The sequence below is a fragment of the Bos taurus genome, chromosome 17 (genome assembly GCF_002263795.3).
Source record: "Bos taurus isolate L1 Dominette 01449 registration number 42190680 breed Hereford chromosome 17, ARS-UCD2.0, whole genome shotgun sequence".
In the NCBI taxonomy this organism is placed as follows: Eukaryota; Metazoa; Chordata; class Mammalia; order Artiodactyla; family Bovidae; genus Bos; species Bos taurus.
In genome coordinates, this window is record NC_037344.1 from 28,787,149 (window position 1) to 28,815,110 (window position 27,962).

The following is a 27,962-nucleotide window of genomic DNA, read 5'->3' on the forward strand; positions in this document are numbered from 1 at the left end:
CCTCTGCCTTTTCTAAATCCAGCTGTTATATCTGGAAGTCCTCAGTTCACGTACTGTTGAAATCTACCTTGAAGGATTTTGAGCATTACCTTGCTAGCGTGTGAAACGAATGCAGTTGTGCAGTAGTTTGAACTTTCTTTGGCATTGCCTTTCTTTGGGATTGAAATGAGAACTGACCTTTTCCAGTCCTGTGGCCACTGCTGAGCTTTCCAAATTTACTGGCCTATTGAGTGCCCCACTTTCAGAGCATCATCATCTAGGATTTGCGATAGCTCAGCTGTAATTCCATCACCTCTACTAGCTTTGTTTGTATTGATGCTTCCTAAGGCCACTTGACTTTGTACTCTAAGATGTCTGGCTCTAGGTGAGTGGTCACACCATTGTGGTTATCTGGGTCATTTAGATCTTTTTTTGTAACGTTCTTCTGTGAATTCATGCCACCACTTCTTAATATCTTCTGCTTCTGTTAGGTCCGTACCATTTCTGTCCTTTATTGTGCACATCTTTGCTTGAAATGTTCCCTTGGTATCTCTAATTTTCTTGAAAAGATCTCTAGTCTTTCCCTTTCTATTGTTTTCCTCTATTTCTTTGCATTGTTCAGTTAGAAAGGCTTTCTTCTCTCTCCTTGCTATTCTTTGGAACTCTGCATTTAAATAGGTATATCTTTCCTTTTCTCCTTTGCCTTTTGCTTTCCTAAATTGAAGAAAGTAGGGAAAACCACTAGACCATTCAGGTATAACCTAAATCAAATTCCTTATGATTATACAGTGTAACTGAGAAATAGATTTAAGGGCCTAGATATGATAGATAGAGTGCCTGATGAACTATGGACTGAGGTTCATGACATTGTATAGGAGACAGGGATCAAGACCATCCCCATGGAAAAGAAATGCAAAACAGCAAAATGGCTGTCTGGGGAGGCCTTACAAATAGCTGTGAAAAGAAGAGAAGCGAAAAGCAAAGGAGAAAAGGAAAGATACAAGCATCTGAATGCAGAGTTCCAAAGAATAGCAAGAAGACATAAGAAAGCCTTCTTCAGCGATCAATGCAAAGAAATAGAGGAAAACAACAGAATGGGAAAGACTAGAGATCTCTTCAAGAAAATTAGAGATACCAAGGGAATATTTCATGCAAAGATGGGCTCGGTAAAGGACAGAAATGGTATGGACCTAACAGAAGCAGAAGATATTAAGAAGAGATGGCAAGAATACACAGAAGAACTGTACAAAAAAGATCTTCATGACCCAGATAATCACGGTGTGATCACTGACCTAGAGCCAGACATCCTGGAATGTGAAGTCAAGTGGGCCTTAGAGAGCATCACTACGAACAAAGCTAGTGGAGGTGATAGAATTCCAGTTGAGCTATTTCAAATCCTGAAAGATGATGCTGTGAAAGTGCTGCACTCAATATGTCAGCAAATTTGGAAAACTCAGCAGTGGCCACAGGACTGGAAAAGGTCAGTTTTCATTCCAATCCCAAAGAAAGGCAATGCCAAAGAATGCTCAAACTATCACACAATTGCACTCATCTCACACGCTAGTAAAGTAATGCTCAAGATTCTCCAAGCCAGGATTCAGCAATACGTCAACTGTGAACTTCCAGATGTTCAAGCTGGTTTTAGAAAAGGCAAAGGAACCAGACATCAATTTGCCAACATCCGCTGGATCATGGAAAAAGCAAGAGAGTTCCAGAAAAATATCTATTTCTGCTTTCTTGACTGTGCCAAAGCCTTTGACTGTGTGGATCACAATAAACTGGAAAATTCTGAAAAAGATGGGAATACTAGACCACCTGACCTGCCTCTTGAGAAATTTGAATGCAGGTCAGGAAGCAACAGTTAGAACTGGACATGGAACAACAGACTGGTTCCAAATGGGAAAATGAGTACGTCAAGGCTGTGTTTTGTCACCTGCTTATTTAACTTCTATGCAGAGTACATCATGAGAAATGCTGGGCTGGAAGAAGCACAAGCTGGAATCAAGATTGCTGGGAGAAATATCAATAACCTCAGATACGCAGCTGACACCACCCTTATGGCAGAAAGTGAAGAGGAACTAAAAAGCCCCTGGATGAAAGTGAAAGAGGAGAGTGAACAAGTTGGCTTAAAGCTCAATATTCAGAAAACGAAGATCATGGCATCTGGTCCCACCACTTCATGGGAAATAGATGGGGAAACAGTGGAAACAGTGTCAGACTTTATTTTTCTGGGCTCCCAAATCACTGCAGATGGTGAGTGCAGCCATGAAATTAAAAGACGCTTACTCCTTGGAAGGAAAGTTATGATCAACCTAGATGGCATATTCAAAAGCAGAGACATTACTTTGCCAACAAAGGTTCGTCTAGTCAAGGCTGTGGTTTTTCCTGTGGTCATGTATGGATGTGAGAGTTGGACTTGAAGAAGGCTGAGTGCCGAAGACTTGATGCTTTTGAACTGTGGTTTTGGAGAAGACTCTTGAGAGTCCCTTGGACTACAAGGAGATCAACCAGTCCATTCTGAAGGAGATCAGCCCCGGGATTTCTCTGGAAGGAATGATGCTAAAGCTGAAACTCCAGTACTTTGGCCACATCATGCGAAGAGTTGACTCATTGGAAAAGACTGCGATGCTGGAAGGGATTGGGGGCAGGAGGAGAAGGGGACGACAGAGGATGAGATGGCTGGATGGTATCACTGACTCGATGGACATGAGTTTGAGTGAACTCCGGGAGTTGGTGATGGACAGGGAGGCCTGGCATGCTGTGATTCATGGGATCGCAGAGTCGAACACGACTGAGCGACTGAACTGCCCTGAAGTGATATTTGCTAATATACAGTATTTGTTTTTCTCTTTCTGACTTATTTCATTGTATATAATAGGTTCTTCGTTCATCTACTTCATTAGAATTGACTGAAATGTCTTCCTTTTTATGACTGAGTAGTATTCCATTGTATATGTTCTTTATCCATTCATCTGTTGATGGACATCTAGGTTGCTTCCATGTCCCAGCTATTGCAAATAGTGCTGCATTGAACACTAGGTTACCTGTGTCCTTTTCAATTATGGTTTTCCCACGGTATATTCCCAGTAGTGGAACGGTTAGATCATATGATAGTTTTATTCCTTGTTTTCTTAAGGAATCTCTATACTCTTCTCCATAATGTCTGTATCAATTTACGTTCCTACCAACCATACAAAAGGAGTTCCCTTTCTATACACTCTCTCAAGCATTTATTATTTGTCAATTTTTTTCATCATGGCCATTCTCATCAGTGTGAGGTGATATCCCATGTAGTTTTGATTTGGATTTCTCTGATAAAGTACAATATTGAGCTACTTTTCATATGTTTATTAGCCATCTGTATGTCTTCTTTGAAGAAATGTCTGTTAAGGTCTTCTGCCACTTTCCACTTTTTAATTGGGTTGTATGTTTTTCTGTTACTGAGTTGCATGAGCTGCTTGTATATTTTGGAAATTAATCCTCTGTCAGTTGTTTCATTTGCTATTCTCCCATTATGTGGGTGTCTTTTCACCTTGTTTATAGTTTGCTTTGTTGCAAAAGCTTTTAATTAGATCATACTTGTTTGTTTATATTTCCATTACTGGAGGAGGTGGGTCATAGAGGATCTTGCCCTGATTTATGTCATAGAGTTTTTTGCCTTTGTTTTCCTCTAAGAGTTTAATAGTTTCTGGTCTTACAGTGAGTGAGTGAAGTCACTCAGTCGTGTCCGACTGTTTGCGACCCCATGGACTGTAGCCTACCAGACTCCTCCGTCCATATTTTCCAGGCAAGAATACTGGAGTGGGTTGCCGTTTCCGTCTCCTGAAGATCTTCCTGACCCAGGGATTGAACCCAGGTCTCCCACATTGTAGGCAGACGCTTTACCATCTGAGCCATTACATTTAGGTCTTTAATCCATTTTGAGTTTATCTTCATGTATGGTGTCAGAAAGTGTTCTAATTTCATTCTTTTAAATGTAGCTGTTCAGTATTGCAGCACCACTTATTGAAGAGACTGTCTTTTCTCCATTGTATGTTCTTGCCTCCTTTGATGAAAGATCTTCATGTATGGTGTCAGAAAGTGTTCTAATTTCATTCTTTTAAATGTAGCTGTTCAGTATTGCAGCACCACTTATTGAAGAGACTGTCTTTTCTCCGTTGTATGTTCTTGCCTCCTTTGATGAAAGATCTTCATGTATGGTGTCAGAAAGTGTTCTAATTTCATTCTTTTAAATGTAGCTGTTCAGTATTGCAGCACCACTTATTGAAGAGACTGTCTTTTCTCTGTTGTATGTTCTTGCCTCCTTTGATGAAAGAAAGAGGACATAAACAGATGGAGAGTAATTTCTTGTTCCTGGATTGGAATAGTATCAAAAGCAGTCTACAGATTCCGTGCAATCCTTATCAATTTACCAATGGCATTTTTTACAGAACTAGAACTAAAAATTTCACAATTCATATGGAAACATAAGAGACCCTGAATAGCCAAAGCCATCTTGAGAAAAAAGAATGGAGCTGGAGGAATCATTCTTCCTGATTTCATGCTATAATACAAAACTGTAGTCATCGAGACAGTATGGTACTGACACAAAACAGAAATATAGACCAATGGAATAAGATAGAAAACCCAGAGATAAATCCATGCACCTACAGGCACCTTATCTTTGGCAAAGGAGGCAAGAATACAAAGCTAGGACATTTTAGGACAAATAGGAACCTAAGAATGCATTTCAGTAGCCATTAGAGCAATGACCATATCACAGGTTACATCATATAAACTTTGGTAAACTCCACTGTAAACTCGTGCAGATGAGAGTAAAAAAGAGAATAATGTCTTCCTTTTATTATGAACGTAATTTTGTCTTCAAGGGTCTCTATCACTTTTGAGAATTACTTGTTGAAAGAATAATGACCTGATAAAATTCTTATTATAAAATACTAGATGAAAATAGTATAATACAATCAACATACTGTATCAGTCCCAGTTTTTTTTTTTTTTCCTTAAGAAAAAAATACAAAACTCTCCCCTCAGATCACATTTATAAACAAGAATACATCCAACATTTATCAAGTTGATTGTGTCCAGATGTTAGCAGTATTTATTATCACATGGTTTTAAAAAATCAGATAATTTTTTCTTCTGCATTTTTCTGTATTTTCATAATTTTTTAGGATAAACATTACTTTTGCAATCAGAAAAAACCACTTGTGCTTTACCAAGGAAAGTTTTCTTGGCTTACACTGGTAGAATTTTTATGGCTTACACTACACTTTTTTGTGGAACAAGGAAAGTGGTTTAAATCTCTCTCTCTGGTTGAAGGGTTTTCATTTTGCTATTAAATCTGAATAAAAAGAAAATTTCAAACTAAAGAATTTTAATGTTTAGTTTTAGTCTGTAATTATTAATACAACTTTATATCATCAAAAATATTGCAACCATACCATCTTGTATAAATTCTATTTTTATTTTGTGACTTTATATATAAGAAGTCATTGTGTAAAAGAATGTGATTCATTTATCCTTTGTGGTAGCCTACTAATAATGAGTTTGCTAATATTTTTCTTTTATAGGAAAAAGCTCAGGCTGTAGAACTCTGGCAGACTGTTTCTCAGGAGTTGTACAAGCTACAGAAACTTTACCAAGAACATATGACTGAGGCCCAGATTCATGTTCTTGAAAGTCAAAAGCAAAAGGTAATTTTGGATTTCATGGTTTTCTTGTGTATCAACAAGTTGCATTCTGGAGAAATTCAGTTTTGGCGAAGAATGCCCAAGTCTCTAGTGTAAATTTATGTTGGCAATAAATAGATCTTTGATGGTTAGAAATCTTTTGAACACATTAAATGATTAAAATAGTGCCTAGTGTACATTGGGTTTTATAATGTTATTAGCCCTGCAAGCTGTCTTTAGGGCTAAAAAGTGGCCGTAAGATTTTATGTATAAATGAATCTCTAAAACTTTTATACTCTTGATTTTTTTACCTGATTAAAAAAAAGACCAAAACTGTTCATTAGTTTATGGACAGTGAAGAAGGCTACTCAAATATGACAACACTGTGTAAAACAAAAATGTTAACAACTTAAATGTGACCTTTTACTGAAATAGATATTAAGTGCCTCTAACATAAATTCATCAGAATAGGATTTTAAAAGAGGAAGGAATCTTAATGGTTATTAAGGATTTCTTTATGTCCAAAGCAAGAATCATTTTATATTCTTTTAAAGTGGGCATATAACTTTTGTTTTATCTCTCTGTTAACACACACTCACTATCTCACAAGACCATCCATTCCATTGCAAAATCTACCTCCCTTATCTTTCCATTGATTCTTTTCTGCTAGGTATATTGAAGACTTTATGACACAGAGCAGGTATCTTTTTTATGCTTTGGTGAACTTAGAATATTCCTTTTTAAGTTCAGATCAGCTTCCAACATTTTATCCTTTGAACTTTCAATGTATGAAATAACCTTAGTATTCCTGCGATGTGAATTTTTTGCTAGTCCCCCTTCTGGGACATCTTCATCATTTTCATCAGAACTTCTTTCTTCACTCATGTTGGGTTCACTTTCACTAAGTTACCCTGCCGGTGTGTCTGTACTCTCCTGACTAGTAGCAGTGTCCATGTTCTCACATTCAGATATTTTCTCCTGTAACTTCATTTACAACATTATCCAGAGTTATCACTTTCTGTTTCTTTGCAGCAGTTTTGTCTTCATTGGCTAATTCCTTCTTTCAGTTATCAATTATTTAAAAAATGTCACATGAGTATATTATCACTGGAAGAAAAGGAGACAGCACAACTGCACAGTTTGCTATCTATGCATGAACTGAATAACAGAAGCTCTGAGACAAGACACAGACTTCGAAAGTAATTAGACACTGATCATGATGTTCTGTTATCACATAGTCAGTTGTAGACTGAAGAGTTAGCAGTAAAGTCTGTGTTTTATGTAATAATAATTACTATACTGAGTAATATATAATCAGTGTTATATATAGTATTATACAGTTAATGTATTGGTGTCTGAAATTTGAATCATGTTACACAGGACTAATATAATTGAACTGTACTGTAGTAAGTGAAAATCATGCATTTCAAGACTACAGGACATGGACTGCCCATACTCTTTCAGTGCATGAGATGCTGCATTGTTGTCTCATATTTCATTCTGTTTAGTTGTGCTGAATTATAAAGTCCTTTAAAATGTGTTTAAAGAGGAACAATAATAAGCCAAATATCGAAGCAACTGGTGAAATAAAGATTCTTCTGACCATATTCTCATATAGTGAAGAAAGCAATTCTCCTTCTTATCAAGACTATTATTGGTATATGTGTTGGTTAGGAAGGAGGTTGACTTTTCTCACCACAGTATCAGACCATACTTTCTCCAGAGAAATTCATAGTAATTTATACATACATATGTGTGCATGCGTGCATGCATGTCAGATTGCTTCAGTTGTGTCTGACTATTTGAGATACTATGGACGGTAGCCTGCCAGGCTCCTCTGTTCATGGGATTCTCCAAGCAAGAATACTGGAGTGGGTTGCCATGCCCTCCTTCAGGGGATCTTCCAGATCCAGGGATTGAACCCACATCTCATGCCTCTCCTTCCTTGGCAGGTGAATTCTTTACCACTAGCACCACCTGGGAAGCCCCATACATATATGTAATACTGCAGTTTATGTTATACATAGTATAATACTTAACAAAGCTAGTGGAGGTGATGGAATTCCAGTTGAGCTATTTCAAATCCTGAAAGATGATGCTGTAAAGTGCAGCATTCAATGTGCCAGCAAATTTGGAAAACTCAGCAGTGGCCATAGGACTGGAAAAGGTCAGTGTTCATTCCAATCCCAAAGAAGGGCAATGCCAAAGAATGCTCAAACTACTGCACAATTGCACTCATCTCACACGCTAGTAAAGTAATGCTCAAAATTCTCCAAGCCAGGCTTCAGCAGTACGTCAACCATGAACTTCCAGATGTTCAAGCTGATTTTAGAAAAGGCAGAGGAACCAGAGATGAAATTGCCAACATCCACTGGATCATGGAAAAAGCAAGAGAGTTCCAGAAAAACATCTATTTCTGCTTCCTTGCCTATGCCAAAGCCTTTGACTGTGTGGATCACAATAAACTGTGGAAAATTCTGAAAGAGATGGGGAATACCAGACCACCTGACCTGCCTCTTGAGAAACCTATATGAAGCTCAGGAAACAACAATTAGAACTGGACATGGAACAACAGACTGGTTCCAAATAGGAAAAGGAGTATGTCAAGGCTGTATATTGTCACCCTGCTTATTTAACTTATATGCAGAGTACATCATGAGAAACGCTGGGCTGGAAGAAGCACAAGCTGGAATCAAGATTGCCGGGAGAAATATCAATAACCTCAGATAAGCAGATGACACCACCCTTATGGCAGAAAGTGAAGAACTAAAGAGCCTTTTGATGAAAGTGAAAGTGGAGAGTGAAAAAGTTGGCTTAAAGCTCAACATGCAGAAAACTAAGATCATGGCATCTGGTCCCACCACTTCATGGCAAATAGATGGGGAAACAGTGGAAACAGTGTCAGACTTTATTTTTCTGGGCTCCCAAATCACTGCAGATGGTGACTGCGGCCATGAAATTAAAAGACGCTTATGCCTTGGAAGGAAAGTTATGACCAACCTAGATAGCATATTCAAAAGCAGAGACATTTCTTTGCCAACAAAAGTTTGTCTAGTCAAGGCTATGGTTTTTCCAGTGGTCATGTATGGATATGCAAGTTGGACTATAAAGAAAGCTGAGCACTGAAAAATTGATGCTTTTGAACTGTGGTGTTGGAGAAGACTCTTGAGAGTCCCTTGGACTGCAAGGAGATCAACCAGTCCATTCTAAAGGACATCAGTCCTGGGTGTTCATTGGAAGGACTGATGCTAAAGCTGAAACTCCAATACTTTGGCCACCTGATATGAAGAGTTGACTCATTGGAAAAGACTCTGATGCTGGGAGGGATTGGGGGCAGGAGGAGAAGGGGATGACAGAGGATGAGATGACTGGATGGCATCACCAACGCTATGGACATGAGTTTCAGTGAACTCCGGGAGTTGGTGATGGACAGGGAGGCCTGGCATGCTGCGAGTCATGGGGTCATAAAGAGTTGGACACGACTGAGCTATTGAGCTGATCTGACTGAATACCTAACATAATATCTTACAGTCTTATTATTTGCAAATGATTTGTAATTACTGAGTGCTTTGTTGTAACTCAGGATTTGAATGTGTCTGTAGGGTTCCCTGGTGGCTCAGTGGTAACGAATCCTCCTGCCAATGCAAGAGACACAAGAGACATGGGTTCGATCCCTGGGTGGGAAGATCCCCTGGGTAACGAAATGGCAACCCACTCAAGTATTCTTGCCTGGGAAATCCCATGGACAGAGTAGCTTGGTGGGCAACAATCCATGAAATCACAAAGGAGTCAGACACGACTTAGCATCTAAACAACAACAAATATTTAAAACTATGAAGTAATTCCAATTCTGATTCCTTTCCTGTGGATTTTTGATAAGGCAGCTATCACTGTGTCTGTCTTCAACTCTTACAGTTTTCAAATTCCAGTTCATGAGTATTTGTTTTATTATCATTACAAATGGGTATTTTTACCTAAAGAAGTCATAATAATACTTATGTTGCTTTTCAGTTTACAAAATGATTTTTCCAAACATGCCCTGGTTTGAAAATAACACACATGTAGTCTGAGCTGTAATTCTTTTACCTCTGAGATCTAGAAATCATTTCTAATATAAATATGTTTTTGAAGGCTGTTTCTTCATTTAGGTCAGTAAACTAAGCCATTAGATTTTGTTTTCCACCTGAATAAGATCATTTTTATGGTACAGCTTTGAAGTTAGGGGTTTTGGGGGGGTTTTAGTTGTTACTGTTGCTGTTTGCATAGACCTTACAGATCATACTTTGTCTTTATTTGAAGCTCTAGCTATCAAGCTTTAAATCTGTCATCTGACATATTAACAGCTCCTCTCAGCTTTATGTCACCTGCATATATGATGTTTAATTTGATCATAGTAGATAATTAAAAGGTTTAAAACTTGTGGAGCAGTCAAACCATGAGACTCATAAAAAGAGGAAAAGGCATAATAATAACTGTGCCATGGTTTGTATTATAGGTTTTAAATAGGTTTGAATGCGGTTTTTCAATATGGGACAAGGTGTCTCTATCATACCTGTCTCCTGATGGATTGATTTCTAGAAATAATTTTGATGTTGTTCAGTCACTTAGTCATGTCCACCGCTCAGTCATTACCCCATGGACAGCAGCACACCAGGCTTCCCTGTCCTTCACCATTTCCCCGTGCTTGCTCAAAATCAAGCTGTCCATTGAGTCAGTGATATCATCCAGCCATTTCAACCTCTGTCATCCGCTTCTCCTCCTACCTTCAGTCTTTCCCATCATCAGGGTCTTTTCTAATGAGTCAGCTCTTTGCATCAGGTGGCCAAAGTATTGGAGCTTCAGCATCAGTCCTTCTAATGAATATTCAGAACTGATTTCGTTTAGGATTGACTGGTTTGATCTCCTTGCAGTCCAGGGAACTCTCAAGAGTCTTCTCCAACACCACAGTTCAAAAGCATTAATTTTTTGGTGTTCAGCCTTCTTTGTGGTCCAACTCTCACATCCATACATGACTACTGGAAAAACCATAGCTTTGACTAGACGGACCTTTGTTGGCAAAGTGATGTCTCTGCTTTTTAATATGCTATCTAGGTTTGTCGTAGCTTTTCTTCCAAGGAAAAAGCATCTTTTAATTTTGTGGCTGCAGTCACCATCTGCAGTGATTTTGGAGCCCCCCAAAATAAAGCCTCTCCCTGTTTCCATTGTCTCCCCATCTCTTTGCCATGAAGTGATGGGACTAGATGCCATGATCTTCATTTTTTGAATGTTGAGTTGTCAGGCAGCTTTTTCACTCTCTTTCACCTTTATCAAGAGGCTCTTTAGTTGCTCTTCACTTTCTACCACAAGAGTAGTGTTATCTGCATATCTGAGGTTATTGATATTTCTCCCAGCAATCTTGATTCCAGCTTCTGCTTCATCCAGCCTGACATTTCACATGATGTACTCTGCATAAGTTAAATAAGCAGAGTACTCCTTTCCCAATTTTGACCCAGTCTGTTGTTCCATGTCCTGTTCTGTTTCTCGACCTGCATACTAGTTTTGCAGGAGGCAGGTAAGGTAGTCTGGTATTTCCATCTCTTTAAAGAATGTTCCACAGTTTGTTGTGATCCATACAGTCAAAGTCTTTAGTGTAGTCAATGAAGCAGAAGTAGAGTTTTTCTGGAATTCGCTTGCTTTTTCTGTGATCCAGTGGATATTGCCAATTTGATCTCTGGTTCCTCTGCCTTTTCTAAATCTAGCTTGAACATCTGGAAGGTCTCGGTTCACATAATGCTGAAGCCTGGCTTGGAGAATTTTGAACATTACTTTGCTAGTATGTGAAATGAGTGCAATTGTGCGGTAGTTTGAACTTCTTTGGCATTGCTGTTCTTTGGGTTTGGATGGAAAACTGACCTTTTCCAGTCCTGTGGCCACTGCTGAGTTTTCCAAATATGTTGGCATATTGAGTGCAGCACTTTGACAGCATCATCTTTTAGGATTTGCCGTAGCTCAGCTGCCATTCCATCACTTCCACGAGGTTTGTTTATAGTGATGCTTCCTAATGCCCACTTGACTTTGCACACAGAGATGTCTGGCTCTGGGTGACTGATCACAGCATCGTGGTTATCTGGTTCATTAAGATCTCTTTTGTAATGTTCTTCTGTGTATTCTTACCACCTCTTAATATCCTCTGCTTCTGTTAGGTCCATCCCATTTCTGTCCTTTACTGTGCCATCTTTGTATGAAATGTTCCCTTGGTATCTCTAATTTTCTTGAAGAGATCTTTAGTCTTTCCCATTCTGTTCTCTTCCTCTATTTCCATTGTTCTCTTAGGAATTCTTTATCTCTCCTTTCTGTTTTTAGAACTCTGCATTCAAGTGGATATATCTTTCCTTTTCTCCTTTGCCTTTTTGCTTTTCTTTTCTGTTATTTGTAAGGCCTCTTTAGACAGCCGTTTTGCCTTTTGCATTTCTTTTTCTTAAAGATAGTTTTTATTACCACCTCCTGTACAATGAATGTCACAAACCTCCATCTATATTTCTTCAGGCACTCTATCAGATCTAATCCCTTGAGTCTGTTTGTAGTCTATTTGTATTTCCACTGTATAATCATAAAGGATTTGATTTAGATCATACCTGAATGGCCTCATGGTTTTCCCTTTCTTCAATTTAGGTCTGAATTTTGCAATAAGGAGTTCATGATCTGAGCCACAGTCAGCTCCAGGTCTTATTTTTGCTAACTTCTCCATCTTCGACCACAAAGAATGTAATCAGTCTGATTTCAATATTGACCATGTGGTGATGTCAATTTGTAGAGTTATCTCTTCTGTTGTTGAAAGAGGGTGTTTGCTATGACCAGTGTATTTTCTTGGCAAAACTCTGTTAGCTTTTGCCCTGCTTCATTTTGTACTTACTCCACAGCCAAACTTGCTTGTTACTCCCAGTATCTCATGACTTCCTACTTTTGCATTCCAGTCCCCTGTGATGAGAAGGACATCTTTTTTTCGTGTTAGTTCTAGAAGGTCTTGTAGTTCTTCATAGAACGATTCAACTTCAGCTCTTTGGCATTAGTGATTGAGGCATAGACTTGGATTACTGTGATATTGAATGGTTTGCCTTGGAAACGAATAGAGATCATTCTATTTTGAGATTGAACCCAGGTACTTCATTTTGGGCTCTTCTTTTGACTATGAGGGCTACTCTATTTCTTCTAAGGGATTCTTGCCTATGGTAGTAGATACAATGGTCATCTGAATTAAATTCGCCCATTCCGATCCATTTTAGTTCACTGTTTGCTAAAATGTTGGTGTTCACTCTGCCATCTCCTGTTTGACCACTTCCAATTTACCTTGATTCATGGACCTAACATTCCAGGTTCCTATGGAATGTTGTTTTTTACAGCATTAGACTTTAATTTCACCACTAGACACATCCACAACTGGGCGTTGTTTCTGATTTGGCTCCGCCTCTTCATTCCTTCTGGAGCTATTTCTCCGGTCTTCTTCAGCAGCCTATTGGTTCATCTTTCATTGGTTCATGAAAGAGTTCATCTTTCAGTGTCATATCTTTCTGCCTTTTCATACCGTTCATGGGTTTCTCAAGGCAAGAATGCTGAAGTGGTATGCCATTCCCTTCTCCAGTATACCACTTTTTGTCAGAACTGTCCACCGTGATCCATCCATCTTGGGTGACCTACATGGCCTGGCTCATAGTTTCATTAAGCTAGACAAGACTGTGATCCATGTGATCAGTTTGGTTAGTTTTCTGTGATTGTGGTTTTAATTCTGTCTGCCCTCTGATGGATGAGGATAAGAGACTTGAAATAATGATTTCACGTAAAATAATGAGCCACGTTAGTTTCCATATTGTCAACTTATTTAATTTTGTAGTCATTAAACATTTCTTTTTATTTCTTTGACTATTGATCTCATAGTACTTGTTGGAAGAAATACAAGTGATGTCATCTAGATTTAGGCATAATAATTTTAGACTTGATTTTAGTCTAATTTTAAATATGGGTTTTAAACACAATGTTATTTATGTACCCTTTCTTCCTGCTATAGGATCAGCTGACAAGTTTTCAGCAGCTGACCAAGCATCTTCATGTTACTAATGAGAACGTAGAATTGGTAAGTGAAAATATCCATTTAATGCACTTATTACATAAATTAGAAATTGTCACTGTAAGTAGTTGTATTTTTGCTAAGGTAAATCAACAAGATAAAAAACTTGAAATTAAAATAGGTAGGCAGTACTCTTTTCTTTTTATCTGTCTTTTCTTTTGCATTCAGTAGCATGACATGGGAGTTTACAGTAGGTTCTAGAGATATAAAACTAACATCTATCTGAAATATATTCTAATCTGAAAATGCTCTTAGGGTTTTTGGTAAGATCTGCTGAGAATAATCTAGACTGTGAGTGCCTCAAAAGTAGGGTTCATTCTTTATTCTTAGTATTTCTTCTAGAATATGGTATTTCAGTTCAGTTCAGTCACTCAGTCGTGTCTGACTCTTTGTGACCCCATGAATCACAGCACGCCAGGCCTCCCTGTCCATCACCAACTCCCGGAGTTCACTCAGACTCACGTCCATGGAGTCAGTGATGCCATCCAGCCATCTCATCCTCTGTTGTCCCCTTCTCCTCCTGCCCCTAATCCCTCCCAGCATCAGAGTCTTTTCCAATGAGTCAACTAAGGTATCAACTAAGAATGGTGGAATTGCTAGACAAATGAGTAGCCCAAATGCTTAAAACCAGTAGGACACTGAGAACCACTTGTTAGTTGATTGACCACCCATCACCTGAATTGCTACACCTAAATTTCCCTGTAATTTTTCCGAAAAGAAATAGAATTAGCCTTCCCAGTTGTGCTCTTTAACCCCTACACACACACTTTTCTTTGTTGTTGTTGTTTTTTGTTTTCCTTCTTGGAATTTTATTTTACCTGATTGTTGAGTAATAGGATTATGACATCTCAGGTAATTCCTCTCTTTCCTTTCTTCATTTTGCTTAGTTACCCTGCTAATCCTTGTTAGTTCCTAATGCAAATGTCTTTGTTTAAGAGTGGAGTTGTGCCATTAAAAGTAAGTTTATCCAATCAATTTTATTCTACTTTAAAAAATTTCTCCTTTAACCATGTAAAAAATAACAAAATTTCTCCCTATTTATGTTAATATTGGAAGTTTCTAATCACTTATTTTTAATAATGTGCTTCTTAGAGTTTTAAAATAGTACTAAAGGGCTCCAAAATAAAATGATGACTGGCTTCCTTAATTAAGAAGTCTTGTTTCTACATGACATGAATAATTTAACCTAACGTCACAATTGCTTATTCTTTCAGTATTTCCTAAAAGTGTGCTATTAACATAATCCTCTGGAATTTTATACCACGGTGCCCATATTTTATTTTATTCAACCCTAAATTATTCTGATGAAAGTCATAGAAAGCTATGTAAATATTTACAGGACATACTTAAAAAATTTCTAGTGAATGAGTGAAAGTCACTCAGTCACGTCTGACTTTGCAACCCCATGAAATTCTCCAGGTCAGAATACTGGAGTGGGTAACCATTCCCTTCTCCTGGGGATCTTCCCAACCCAGGGATCGAACCCAGGTCTCCCGCATTTCAGGCAGATTCTTTACCATCTGAGCCACCAGGGAAGCCCACCTCCCCAAAAAAAGAAAAAAATTGTAAGGTGTTCATAATAACAGACCAAAACTAAGAATAATAAACTATGGATATAATAATAGAGATACAGAAATGAAAGTTGGATGAAGCACTTATGTTATAAGGAGCAAAGAAAAGACTATCCTGTGATCAAAGAAAAATACTAAGAGAAATTTTTTAAGAGTTTGTCTTAATACATCATACATTAAGGTATAAAGAAGACTACGAAATGTAAATGTTAAGTGATTGTAAAGATTTTGTAAATCTCAAGAGCATTCAGAGCATGGTCATAGAAGGAAATTTGAGTCAAAATCAAATAATTTCCATTAAAAATTTTTCTGATTATATGAATAAACTCTTAAACGAATAGATTCCTATATATGTACAGAAAGTTGATGAGTATATAATAAATAAAATCTTTTACAACCAGTGTACTTTAGTAATAGGCAGAATGTAAAATGCCCTGAACTAAATGATACCTAAAAATATGTTTATATTTATTTATTATTACTATAGATACAATAAGAGTTTATGTTTCCTACAGATTGTCTTTACTGAAAGCATATTTTTCTTGAGATTTATTCATCTCTATAAAGTAACCCAAAAATATTTGTCAATTGCATACTAAGTTCCTTCCACTGTCACGGGTTCTCTAGTTGAAGAGAAATGTGCATTTGTTCACAGAGCCCCTGTCTAACTGGTAGAATAGGAATGACATTGGAAATAATTGGTGATTGAAAGGGAGACTTTCAGGGTCCTTTATGCATCTCCAAATTCTATATTATTAATATATTACACAATTTTCTTTGTGATCACAAATATGTAACATCATAAAGCCATATTCAGATGCAATTGTTGAGCTCTTACTAGGCTTGCTATCAGGTTATGTGTGATTGTTCGCTACGCTAGCTTCTTAAAATTCACAATTCTAATGTATACTTCCACTAATTACTCTACATAATCTACCTTTAAAGTGCTCACATAAACACAAGCACTAGTTATGCCAGTTCAAAGACTATATGTTATAGTAAAACATTAATGGTACATTACAAACGTTATAAAGGAATTCAGAAACATGAATCAGTTTGGGCTGAGTCATTGAGATAGCCTCACAGGAGAATTTGAATCGATATTAAAGATCATCTAGTCCCTCAAATGATATAGGCATCCTTCTATTAAATGCTTTTCAGCTTAGATGATTCTCTAGTCACTGCTTTTAATATCCCTTCCTTGTAAGAAATCTTATCATTTCCCCCAAAGAGCCTGTTCCTTTGAATGCTGATTATTAGAAAGCTAAAATCTTTTTACCAGATTTCCTCCCACCGATGTATGATTTTATCTTTTGGAATAACATAGAACAAAATCATTTCATTTTCGAGTCGGCCTTTCAGTTATATAATCATATGTCTTGCATAGCTTATGCCCTATGTCACATCCACTTTTCTGTCTTAACTTTTTAATATACCTACCTCTCATTATTCTATCCTTTCTCTGTATGCCTTGATGGTCTCTTAAATTGTAGCCTGTGATTTAAATATTAAACTCTGTACTGGAGTTGTCTACTTCCCAAGGTAAAGATACAGTCCTCAGGCTCTCTTTCATGTCTTAATTAGGAATTCATTCATTCCTCAAAGGTGCAAGTACTTTGAATGTACTGAATCATGTGCAGGATGTTGGCAGTTCTGAGTGGAACTGGTCTTCAAAAATATGCTCATGTTGTAGCAAGGAATATTAAACTTTAAATACAGTACTCAAATGTGCTGCAGTGTGCATTATGAAAGTATATATAAAGTTTTATCAAAATGCAAAAAGGAAACAGTTTTGTCTTAAGAGTGAGTGGACCACATGGGGTATGCAGTGCTGAATGCTGGCAGAATGAGGACATCCCAAGTAGAGGGATATTACAAAAGTGTATTTAAAATATGAAGTTCATGAAATTGGGTAGAGTATGGAAAAAGCTCAGTGAAAACTGCTTCAGGGACTTTAGTTGGAGAGAGGTGTGAATGATCTGTTAAAATGGGAAGAGGCTATCGGTTAGAAGGTAATAATAATTTATATGATGTTGCCTTTAAGGCATATAGCAAATGGTAATGATAAGGAATTTGTATCATCATGATAAAACCAGCACTTATGGAAGATAATTCCCTTGGAAAAAGAGTTTTTGTACACTTGGAAAGCTGTTCCATATCTTACTTTAGCATTAGCAGACCTTGAGGAAAGCGTCCCAAAGTATATAATTTATTTGGGCAGTAATACCAGGAAAAACCAGTAGGGGAGAGGAGAAATAAGACTAGGAAGGGAGAACAAGGCAGCCAGTAAAGGATTTTTATCAGTTAAGCAAATTAACCCTGTGGGTAACTGAAACTTAATCCCGCAATGAACTCTGGAAGCCAGTTTATAAACAGGCTTAGAGTTATTCTACCATAGAGCAAGGGAATTTGGGATTTTTACCTACCAGTTGCCTTCATTCATTGTTTTTGGGCTCTTAGAGAACAGGCTGGGGACATGAATTCTACACCACCTGTAGCCGTCTACATAGAAAAAGACTACACAGAAAGACTTTGCTCTTTAGGTGAGCAAAGGAGGCTTAGAAGGCCAGAAAAAATCAGAAGATGCAGAAATGTAAATACAAGTGGTGTGAAACAAAGCAGTTGTCTGCTGAAATAGGGAAGGCAAGGAAAGAGGGCTAGGGCTATGTTTTATCATTAAAAAAATCTAATCATCATCAGGAGTTCATTTTTTTCACTTACATACCCTGTAGTTAGTCTGACATAGAGTTTTAAATGTTCTAACACTAAATGTTTCTATTTTTTTTTTCTTGTGGCAGACTAATCAACATTTTCTGACAACAGTAACTGAACAAAGTGCGGAAATCGAGCAACTCCGAAAACAACTTAGGTATTCTCAAAAATAATTTTTGTTATAATAATTACTTTTCTTCATTGGAAGTGATGATGTCATAGTTCTTTCCGTGAGTGGTTTTTTTCCCCTCCCTTTTAAACTTCTGTCAGTTACTTCTCCCATGCCTGGCCTTTTGAGTCTGAAGAGACTGAAATCAAGACTGTCAGTCAGGAGGCAACGATAATACATATATGTGAAAGGATGTCCCATGATGGCAAATCCAGTGTCTATAGAAAAAAATCAGTCCTCTTAAAAATTTGTTTCTACACATATTTTTCTTTGAATTCCCTCATAAGCAGACCCGAAGAGTTTCAAAGCATGTACGTTATTTAGAGGTAATACCAGTGAACAGCAGTAGCGAAGTAGGGAAGTGAGACCGGGGAGAGGAGGAGAAGGCAGATAGTAAAGGGTTTTTAAAAATCACTCAGCTTAATACCATACATATATTATGACCCAATGGTTCAATAGTCATTGCATTAATAGACTTCAGAGGATAAACTCCAAATGACCAAAAATAAACCTTTTTTCACTTCTCATTCCCCTTGGTCATAATACTTAAAATTCAGAAGTATAGTCATATAAGGTTCTGTACTATGATGCTGTCATATAGAAATATCTTTAAATTGTATATTTATATTTTACAAAAAATACATTGTTACTCTTTGTTAAATGAACCTTGCTATTTATTTTGTTTTTCCTACCATCATGTATTTTGCCCTGCAAATACATTAATTGGGTTTTTTAAAGACCTACTTTACAAAGTTTTATATACCATTCTTTATATTTTTATTTTATTAACTTCATGAACTTTTAAAATTTAATTTAGTAAATTTACTTTCTTTCTCCCTAGACAGTTTTACTTCTGGGCTTTTATTTAATTCTTATTTCTTTCAGAGTTAATGATTTTGCAATTTAAAATAGTAATGATTTTTTTAATTGCAAGATCATCTTCCTCTTTTTTTTGCAAAATGAAAGTTTTTTAAATTATAAAAGTAATGTAAGTCCATTATAAAAGCACTTTGGATAGTATGAAGACATCACATTGCAATAAAATTCTGACAGGAAGTTAATACAGACTCCATAGGTTAAGAGCACAGTCCCCAGTGTGACTGCACTCAACTCAGACACGAACCACAAGTTCAGGGGTCCCCAGGCCACTCAGACCTCTCTGATCATTGAATGCAAATATGTTGGTGTTCCCCCTAAACCCCCAGGGTTGATAGTTCTCAAAAATGGCTCAGAGAACTTAGGAAAGCACCATACTGGTGATTAAAATTTTATTACAAAGGGCGTAAATCACAACCAGCTAAAAGAAGAGACTTTTCGGTGAGATCTAGAAAGATCCCAAAAGCAGAGCTTCGTGTCCTTTCCCAATAGAATCAGTGTGTTTCGCCCTCCTGGGACATCAGTGTGTTTACCAACCAGGAGTCTCACCTGAGCCTCAGTGTCCTAAGTTTTTACTGAGGTTTTATTATGTGCATATGCTTTATATTGGGCTTTCCTGATGGCTCAGCAGGTGAAGAATCTGCCTGCAATCCAGGAGACACAGTTTGATCCCTGGGTCAGGAAGATCCCCTGGAGGAGGGCATGGCAACCCACTCCAGCATTCTTTCCTGGAGAATCATGTGGACACAGGAGCCTGATGGGCTACAGTGCGAAGGGTCACAAAGAATTGGACAGAACTGAGTGCTAAGCATGCTTTATATTAAATGTAGACAAGTTTACATTACAATTAAGTGAAATTTATGATGACTGCATCAAAGAGCAAAATCCTATGTGAATCAGTTTCTGAATTTTAAGTGTTATGACTAATTGAATGAATCATTGATCACTTGATTGAACTTAATCTCCAGATCTCCTTCCCTCCCTGAGGGTCAGGAGGTCGGGCCTGTATCACATGGCTCAGAGATCCAACTCTGTAGTTACATGGTTGGTCTTTCTAGTAGACCTCCTCCCATACTAAAACTCTGTAGGGGCCTACCATGATCAGTTCATTAGCATAAACTCAGGGGTAGTCTCAAGTAAAGACATTGCCTTTACTTGGGAAGTTAAGGATTTATATGCCCCATCCTAGAAGCTTAGACAAAGACCAGACAAAGTTATTATGCAACTCAAGTGGAAAATAAAATCTCATAATTCCATTATTTAGAGGTAACTATTATTATGCGAAGAGTTGACTCATTGGAAAAGACTCTGATGCTGGGAGGGATTGGGGGCGGGAGGAGAAGGGGACGCCAGAGGATGAGATGGCTGGATGGCATCACTGACTCGATGGACGTGAGTGTGAGTGAACTCCGGGAGTTGGTGATGGACAGGGAGGGCTGGCGTGCTGAGATTCATGGGGTTGCAAAAAGTCAGACACGACTGAGCGACTGATCTGATCTGATCTGATTATTAACTTCTTATGTGTATAACTTAGGTTTGTGTATTTAAACATTTTTGTAAAAAAAAGGGGAGTGGTCAGATCAGATCAGATCAGTTGCTCATTCGTGTCCGACTCTCTGCGACCCCATGAATCGCAGCACGCCAGGCCTCCCTGTCCATCACCAACTCCCGGAGTTCACTCAGACTCACGTCCATCGAGTCAGTGATGCCATCCAGCCATCTCATCCTCTGTCGTCCCCTTCTCCTCTTGCCCCCAATCCCTCCCAGCTTCAGAGTCTTTTCCAATGAGTCAACTCTTCGCATGAGGTGGCCAAAGTACTGCAGTTTCAGCTTTAGCGTCATTCCTTCCAAAGAAATCCCAGGGCTGATCTCCTTCAGAATGGACTGGTTGATCTCTTTGCAGTCCAAGGGACTCTCAAGAGTCTTCTCCAGCACCACAGTTCAAAAGCATCAATTCTTCAGCGCTCAGCGTTCTTCACAGTCCAACTCTCACATCCATACATGACCACAGGAAAAACCATAGCCTTGACTAGCCGGACCTTTGTTGGCAAAGTAATGTCTCTGCTTTTGAATATGCTATCTAGATTGGTCATAACTTTCCTTCCAGGGAGTAAGCGTCTTTTAATTTCATGGCTGCACTCACCATCTGCAGTGATTTTGGAGCCCAGAAAAATAAAGTCTGACACTGTTTCCACTGTTTCCTCATCTATTTCCCATAAAGTGATGGGACCAGATGCCATGATCTTCGTTTTCTGAATGTTGAGCTTTAAGCCAACTTTTTCACTCTCCACTTTCACTTTCATCAAGAGGCTTTTTAGTTCCTCTTCACTTTCTGCCATAAGGGTGGTGTCATCTGCATATCTGAGGTTATTGATATTTCCCCCTGCAATCTTGATTCCAGCTTGTGTTTCCTCTAGCCCAGCATTTCTCATGATGTACTCTGCATATAAGTTAAATAAGCAGGGTGACAATATACAGCCTTGACGTACTCCTTTTCCCATTTGGAACCAGTCTGTTGTTCCATGTCCAGTTCTAACTATTGCTTCCTGACCTGCATACAAATTTCTCAAGAGGCAGATCAAGTGGTCTGGTATTCCCATCTCTTTCAGAATTTTCCACAGTTTATTGTGATCCACACAGTCAAAGGCTTTGGCATAGTCAATAAAGCAGAAATAGATGTTTTTCTGGAACTCTCTTGCTTTTTCCATGATCCAGCGGATGTTGGCAATTTGATCTCTGGTTCCTCTGCCTTTTCTAAAACCAGCTTGAACATCAGGAAGTTCACGGTTCACCTATTGCTGAAGCCAGGCTTGGAGAATTTGAGCATTACTCTACTAGCGTGTGAGATGAGTGCAATTGTGTGGTAGTTTGAGTATTCTTTGGCATTGCCTTTCTTTGGGATTGGAATGAAAACTGACCTTTTCCAGTCCTGTGGCCACTGCTGAGTTTTCTAAATTTGCTGGCACAATTGAGTGCAGCACTTTCACAGCATCATCTTTCAGAATTTGGAATAGCTCAACTGGAATTCTATCACCTCCACTAGCTTTGTTCGTAGTGATGCTTTCTAAGGCCCACTTGACTTCACATTCCAGGGAGTGGTAAACACACTAATAGCCTATTTTTTTTAACTTATAGATAATATGAATATCATATCAATATTATCAACCATAACATTGTATAGTATACTACTATGGATGCGCTGTATTTATTAAATTCTTAAATTCACTTTCTACTTTTACTCCTTTTTCATATTTAATAGAATATTTAGTAGCCTTTTTATAGGCTACCTATCCATCAGACATTACACTTAGAGCAGTTTTAGAACAGTAAATACATATAGTTAGTGTTAGATATTGTTATTATTTATAGTGATTAAATAAAATTTTAATACTGCTAAAGAAATTAAGGTGAATCTTATCTAATTTAGGATGTTTAGAAGAAAGGCCAATTTGATTGAATCTTTTGTTATATACATTTTTAAAAACATGTTTTTAAAATTGTTTTATCATAAAAACACTAGATACTAAAGCATAAACTGACAGAAACACAGGATGTGGTAGAGCAAATCCATAATGCTAGTAAAGAGTTAACACTGATACGATCTTTATGTGTTAAATATAAGTTAAATCTGATAAAAATTTAACTCATATAAAAGATTTGACTTATGTGATTAACAACTTGATCTAACACACGTCTGTAAAACAGTGAATCCATTCTTTGAATAAATATTTATAAGCATCAGCTGTGTACCAGCCTCTGCACATGGGCTACATCAATGTACAATACAGTAAAGACCTCTGTCTTTCTGGAACTGACATCTAACAGGAGAAGCAGACAATAAACACGATATCTTAGTATGTTAAGAGGCAATAAGTGCTAGAGAAGAACAAAGCAAAACAAAAAATCTCCCTTTAATAAATTTTGCTGGGGAACTACTTCTTAATCAAAATTTAAGCACAAGCCAAAAAGGTAAAAATTGATTTGTTTGAGTATGTTAAAATGTAAAACTTGCATTATAAAAATTAATATAAGTCAAATGAAGACTTTGCAAAGCGTGCAGCTGACACTGCATTAGTGTTGAGCACACATTGCCTAAGCATCAATAAAAATAAATAAAAATCCATACACTATTGGGCAAGGGATATGAACAAACATTTCAAAAAATATAGCAATCAGGAAAATGCAAATTAATACTGTGGAATATAACAACAAGGTAAAAGACAATTACAGTATGATGCAATTCATATACACTTCCAATGTTTTAAACAACAGTGCAGATTATGGACATGTGTGTTTTAGTTATATATGACATATTCATATATATAAAATAATTTTAAAGTATGTGTGTAATATATATACACGTGTGTGTGTGTGTATACACACACGCATATATTGTGCATGTGTGCATGCATGTACTGTTATTAAAGAATAAATTAAAAACATGTCCAGAAATAGTATAGGGAAAAGGATAGTAAATTATGGTAATTGCATCCTGTGGAATACTGTTCATCATTTAGAAACATGTATTTACATGTAAAGATGTAGTAACAGAATCATAGGGTAGAGCTAGAAAACAAGGTTATGTTGAGAAAGTAAAAATATGGATCTATGGCACAAAAATACATACATGCATATAATAATATATATTTTACCAGTATATGTATATATCCAGGGATGTATCTGGAGAAGGCAATGGCACCCCAGTCCAGTACTCTTGCCTGAAAAATCCCATGGATGGAGGAGCCTGGTAGGCTGCAGTCCATGGGGTCACTAGAGTCGGACACGACTGAGCTACTTCACTTTCACTTTTCACTTTGCTGCATTGGAGAAGGAAATGGCAACCCACTCTAGTGTTCTTGCCTGGAGAATCCCAGGGACGGGGAAGCCTTGTGGGCTGCCGTCTATGGGGTCGCACAGAGTTGGACACGACTGAAGCGACTTAGCAGCAGCAGCAGCAGGGATGGATCATATTTTAATGTGAACCTACAAAATGAAGGGGAATGAGATAGATTGGAAATGAACAGGAAAATAAAAATAAGAGCAGATTTTTCACAGCTAATAGTCATGGGCAGATCATGGAGTCACAGAAAGAATAGTGTGATTAACTCAACTCTGTATTCAAGGTTCAGAGAAGAGTGGAAGAAAAAAAGAATAAAAGAATATGAGGTTTATGATATCAGTAGGATAAATCAGGGTGTGGAAATTATGGAAGGAAAATGAATAAGGAAATTGGTTCATAAAGACCTACTATAATATGATTGTTGTTATGTTAGTCGCTCAGTTGTGTCTCAGTCTTTGCGACCCCATGGACTGCAGCCTGCCAGACTCCACTGTCCATGGAATTCTCCAGGCAAGCATACTGGAGTGGGTAGCCATTCCTTTCTCCAAGGGATCTTCCCCACCCCAGGATTGAACCTGGGTTTCCTGCATTGCAGGCAGATTCTTTACCATCTGAGCCACCATATTGGGAAACCCAATATGATGATAATGCAAGACAGTTTCTGAGACTATTGTTCAGTTTGATTTCTTCTATAAATTCAGGAAGTTGAGCTAAATGATTATTAAGATACCTCTAGCCATAAAATTTCATGATTCTTCTAATGCCTTTTAGCCCAATATCACCATGTTCTGCCCATTTTCTCTATATAGAGTTTTTAGTTTAATTCTCTATATAGAGTCTTTAAAAAAAGACTGGGCTTTTGATACTGGGCTAAAGGACATTGGAAGAATCAAGAAATTTTATGACTAAAGGTATCTTAATAATCATTTAGCTCAACTTCCTGAATTTATAGAAGAAACCAAACTGAACCCAAGTCTCAGAAATTGTCTTCCGGGGTTGCACAACAAATTCATAGAGGAGCTAAATTAGAACTTGTATTTTGTAATTGCTACTCTAGTGAGTTTCTAAACCTGACTCGAACAGTATTCACAGCAGTAAGGAAGTCAAGAATGAAAGTTGATCATTAAAGAATGATGAGTGGATATATTGTTTTTTGACAACTATGTTATTTGGTTTTTGGGCATCTGAGTCTGAAGATTATAAATTGAGATTACAGATTAACAAAGCTAGTTTTGGTTTTCTAAAGCCTAAAACATCTTAAGTGTTTAACTGTCCATGAGCAACTTTGCCATAATATTTACTGACAATATTACATAGCTTAACACTAAGCAATTCAGAGTTGTATACATAAAACTATGCTTGCTTTTCCTGCCACAGGCTTGAAAGAACAGAAGGATAAGCAGATGCTTCTTTTAGGGAAAAGGATGTTGCTTTCAAGTTTGACAGATTCTGAATGATGGGCATATTGATATTACCAAAATTTAGGTTTTGAGATGCCCTGTATGTGTGTATCTGTGCCAAAAATAACTACATTAGAAGCTATTTAAACACTAGCTTTGTGTAAGTGTATACTTATACTGAAAATTTACTAGTTTCAATTTGTTGTTTGATGTTAATGATACAAAAAAAAATGAGAATCATGTGAACTTATAATTAAATCTTTTATCATTTTTCTTTTCAAGAGTTTCTAGTGATACCCATCATAGCAGACAAAACTTGTCAGCCTAGTTTCAAAGAGCGTTCATTCACCTGGTCTTTCCCAACCCTCCAGTTAGATACGATAGTCATTTTGCTGTTGCTCATGAAGAACTTTCCGTTCCTTCCTTTTTGCATTTGATCTTTATTCTGTTTTGTAGAAAATTTGTAATTTTCTAAATCTGGTTTAAGCTTGCCTTCTCCAGGAATACTTCTCTCATTCATTCCAGCAGATATTTTTACTGTTCTTTTCTTGTGGATATACTGAGCATTTATTCCTTTTAACTGAGATTTTATGCTATTTTTTTCTGTAGGTGATTTTTTTGTCATATATATTTGTTTATAATGTATATTCAGCTGAGTCATGAAAATAATTACTTTTCAGGCCATGCGTGCTCAGATTTTATATCTGCCTTGTGAAGTCTTTGAAGGAAAGGACTTCATTTGTGTGTCTTTTGGGAACAACAGTATTATCTTTGTAAAAGTATGTAGTGTAAAGATTGACTCAAAAGCATTTGTGTAAGGGTTCATAGTATCTTTTCATTAGAGAGGTATTATCAGAGTATTTATTAAAAAAAAACTTTAGCCATTAAGGAATGATCTCATTAGCAGGCATAGATAACTGTTTTTGTATACAGAATTTGTAACTTAGCAGTCTATTTTTATTTATTGAGGACTTACGTACTACATGTGTGCTCTCAATGTAGAAACAGTGTTTATTAAGTTTATGGATGATGTGAAAGCCTCTAAATTGTTGAAATTTGACCTATTTCATCTTATGTACACTTTTGTGGCTTCCATAATCTCTAAAGATAAGAGCTTATTAAATTTTTGTAGCTCAAACGTCTCCTGGTTATCTCTACCAAGATAAGTCAGAGGTAATAAGCTTAGCATGTTATTAATATCTCTTGAATCTTCTCTTTGTATTTATAAATGGCACCGTTCAGTTTCTGCTTCACAAAATTAGGAGGCATCCTAAATTCTTTTCTGTCCCAACTCTACCTTCTGAGTGTCTCTCAGATCCTTCACTTCTGCATCATTACGTTGTTATTGCCTTTGCTCAGTCCATCATCTCATCTGAGCTTCTGCAGTAACCTCCAGATTGGCTTACCTCTTCTCCATCTTCCTTTTTCATACTGTCATCAAAATGATCTTTCAGAAGTAAAATCTGATCATGTCAGTCTCCTTCAATGACTTCAAAATGCCTATGGGATATGATCGAAATTATTTAACATGACATGAAGTCTTCTGTGACCTGACCCCTGGCTACTTAACTCTATACCTTGTCGCTCTTCGTCTCAGTTTCCTGAACTATTCCCAGTTACCCAAACAGGCTGTGCTATTTCGTAAATCCCTCCCTGTGCTCAAATTGTTCAGGGTGCCTAAAATGCCTTTTCCTGATAAATGTCTTCTCAGCTTTCAAGGTTCAGAAGTGTCATATCTTCTAGAAATCACTTTCTGCATCTTATGGTTTCTTCCTCCCCAGGTACAACCAAATGTGCCTTCCTGTGTGCCTCAGCCATAAGCTGCACATTTATCTGTCACAGTATATTTAACACTTTAATGTACTTAATTCTTTACATGTTAATCGCTTTGCTAGTTTTTAAGCTCCTTAAAAGTATGGATCTTTATGTAGCCCTTTTTACCTTACCATCATCTAAGACAGTGCTAGACATCTGGCAAGATGCTCAAAAGGAAAAAAAAAAAAAAACAACTTTTTGAGTCGTTAAGTCAGTTAATTCATTAAATTGCATTTCATCAGAGGGGCAAAGCTAAACTCATTTATGTGGATTTTCTATTTGTGTATTTTGCCGCCAATCTTTGGGGGCACAACTGTTTTCTTAGACTGTCATTATTTAGAAAATGACATTTGTATTCCTCAACCATGCAGTAACATGTGTCCACTTAGTAGTCCTGTATGAAGAAATCTCGTGCCGTCGTGTTTTGTGATGCCCAGTTGTGAATCATAATTTTGTCCACTGTATTCTGCCGTATCCTGTCACTTAGTGGATTACTGCAGTGCCTGTGTTTAAATAACCGTTATTTAACTTAATAATGCCCCAAAGCACAAGAATAGTGATGTTGGCAATTCAGATATGCCAAAGAGAAGCCTTAAAGTGCTTCCTTTAATGAAATGGGGAAAATTCTCTGTTTAATAAAGAAAAAAAGCTTCTACTGAGGTTGCTAAGACCAATGGTAAAAACAAATCTGCCTGAAATTGTGAAGAAGGAAAAAGAAATTCATGCTGATTTTGCTGTTGCACCAAATGCAAAAGTTACAGCCACAATTTGTGATAAGTGTTTAGTTAAGATGAAAAAGGCATTAAATTTGTACAATAAGAGAAAGACCA

General features: G+C 37.3%; 1 protein-coding gene across 7 annotated transcripts in view; it reads left to right on the forward strand.

Annotated features, from left to right (window-relative positions):
• The window catches only part of SCLT1 (sodium channel and clathrin linker 1), a 238,407-nt gene that overhangs the window by 80,948 nt on the left and 129,497 nt on the right, over positions 1 to 27,962 (forward strand). For all 7 annotated transcript variants that reach the window (XR_009491020.1, XR_009491017.1, XR_009491018.1 and 4 more), the window contains 3 exons: positions 5,550 to 5,672; positions 13,690 to 13,755; positions 18,119 to 18,189. Coding sequence is in view for 3 of the 7 variants with exons in the window: in XM_010813763.4 (XP_010812065.2) it covers positions 5,550 to 5,672; positions 13,690 to 13,755; positions 18,119 to 18,189 (260 nt within the window). In the remaining 4 variants the exon portion in view is untranslated. The remainder of the gene's footprint in view (positions 1 to 5,549; positions 5,673 to 13,689; positions 13,756 to 18,118; positions 18,190 to 27,962) is intronic.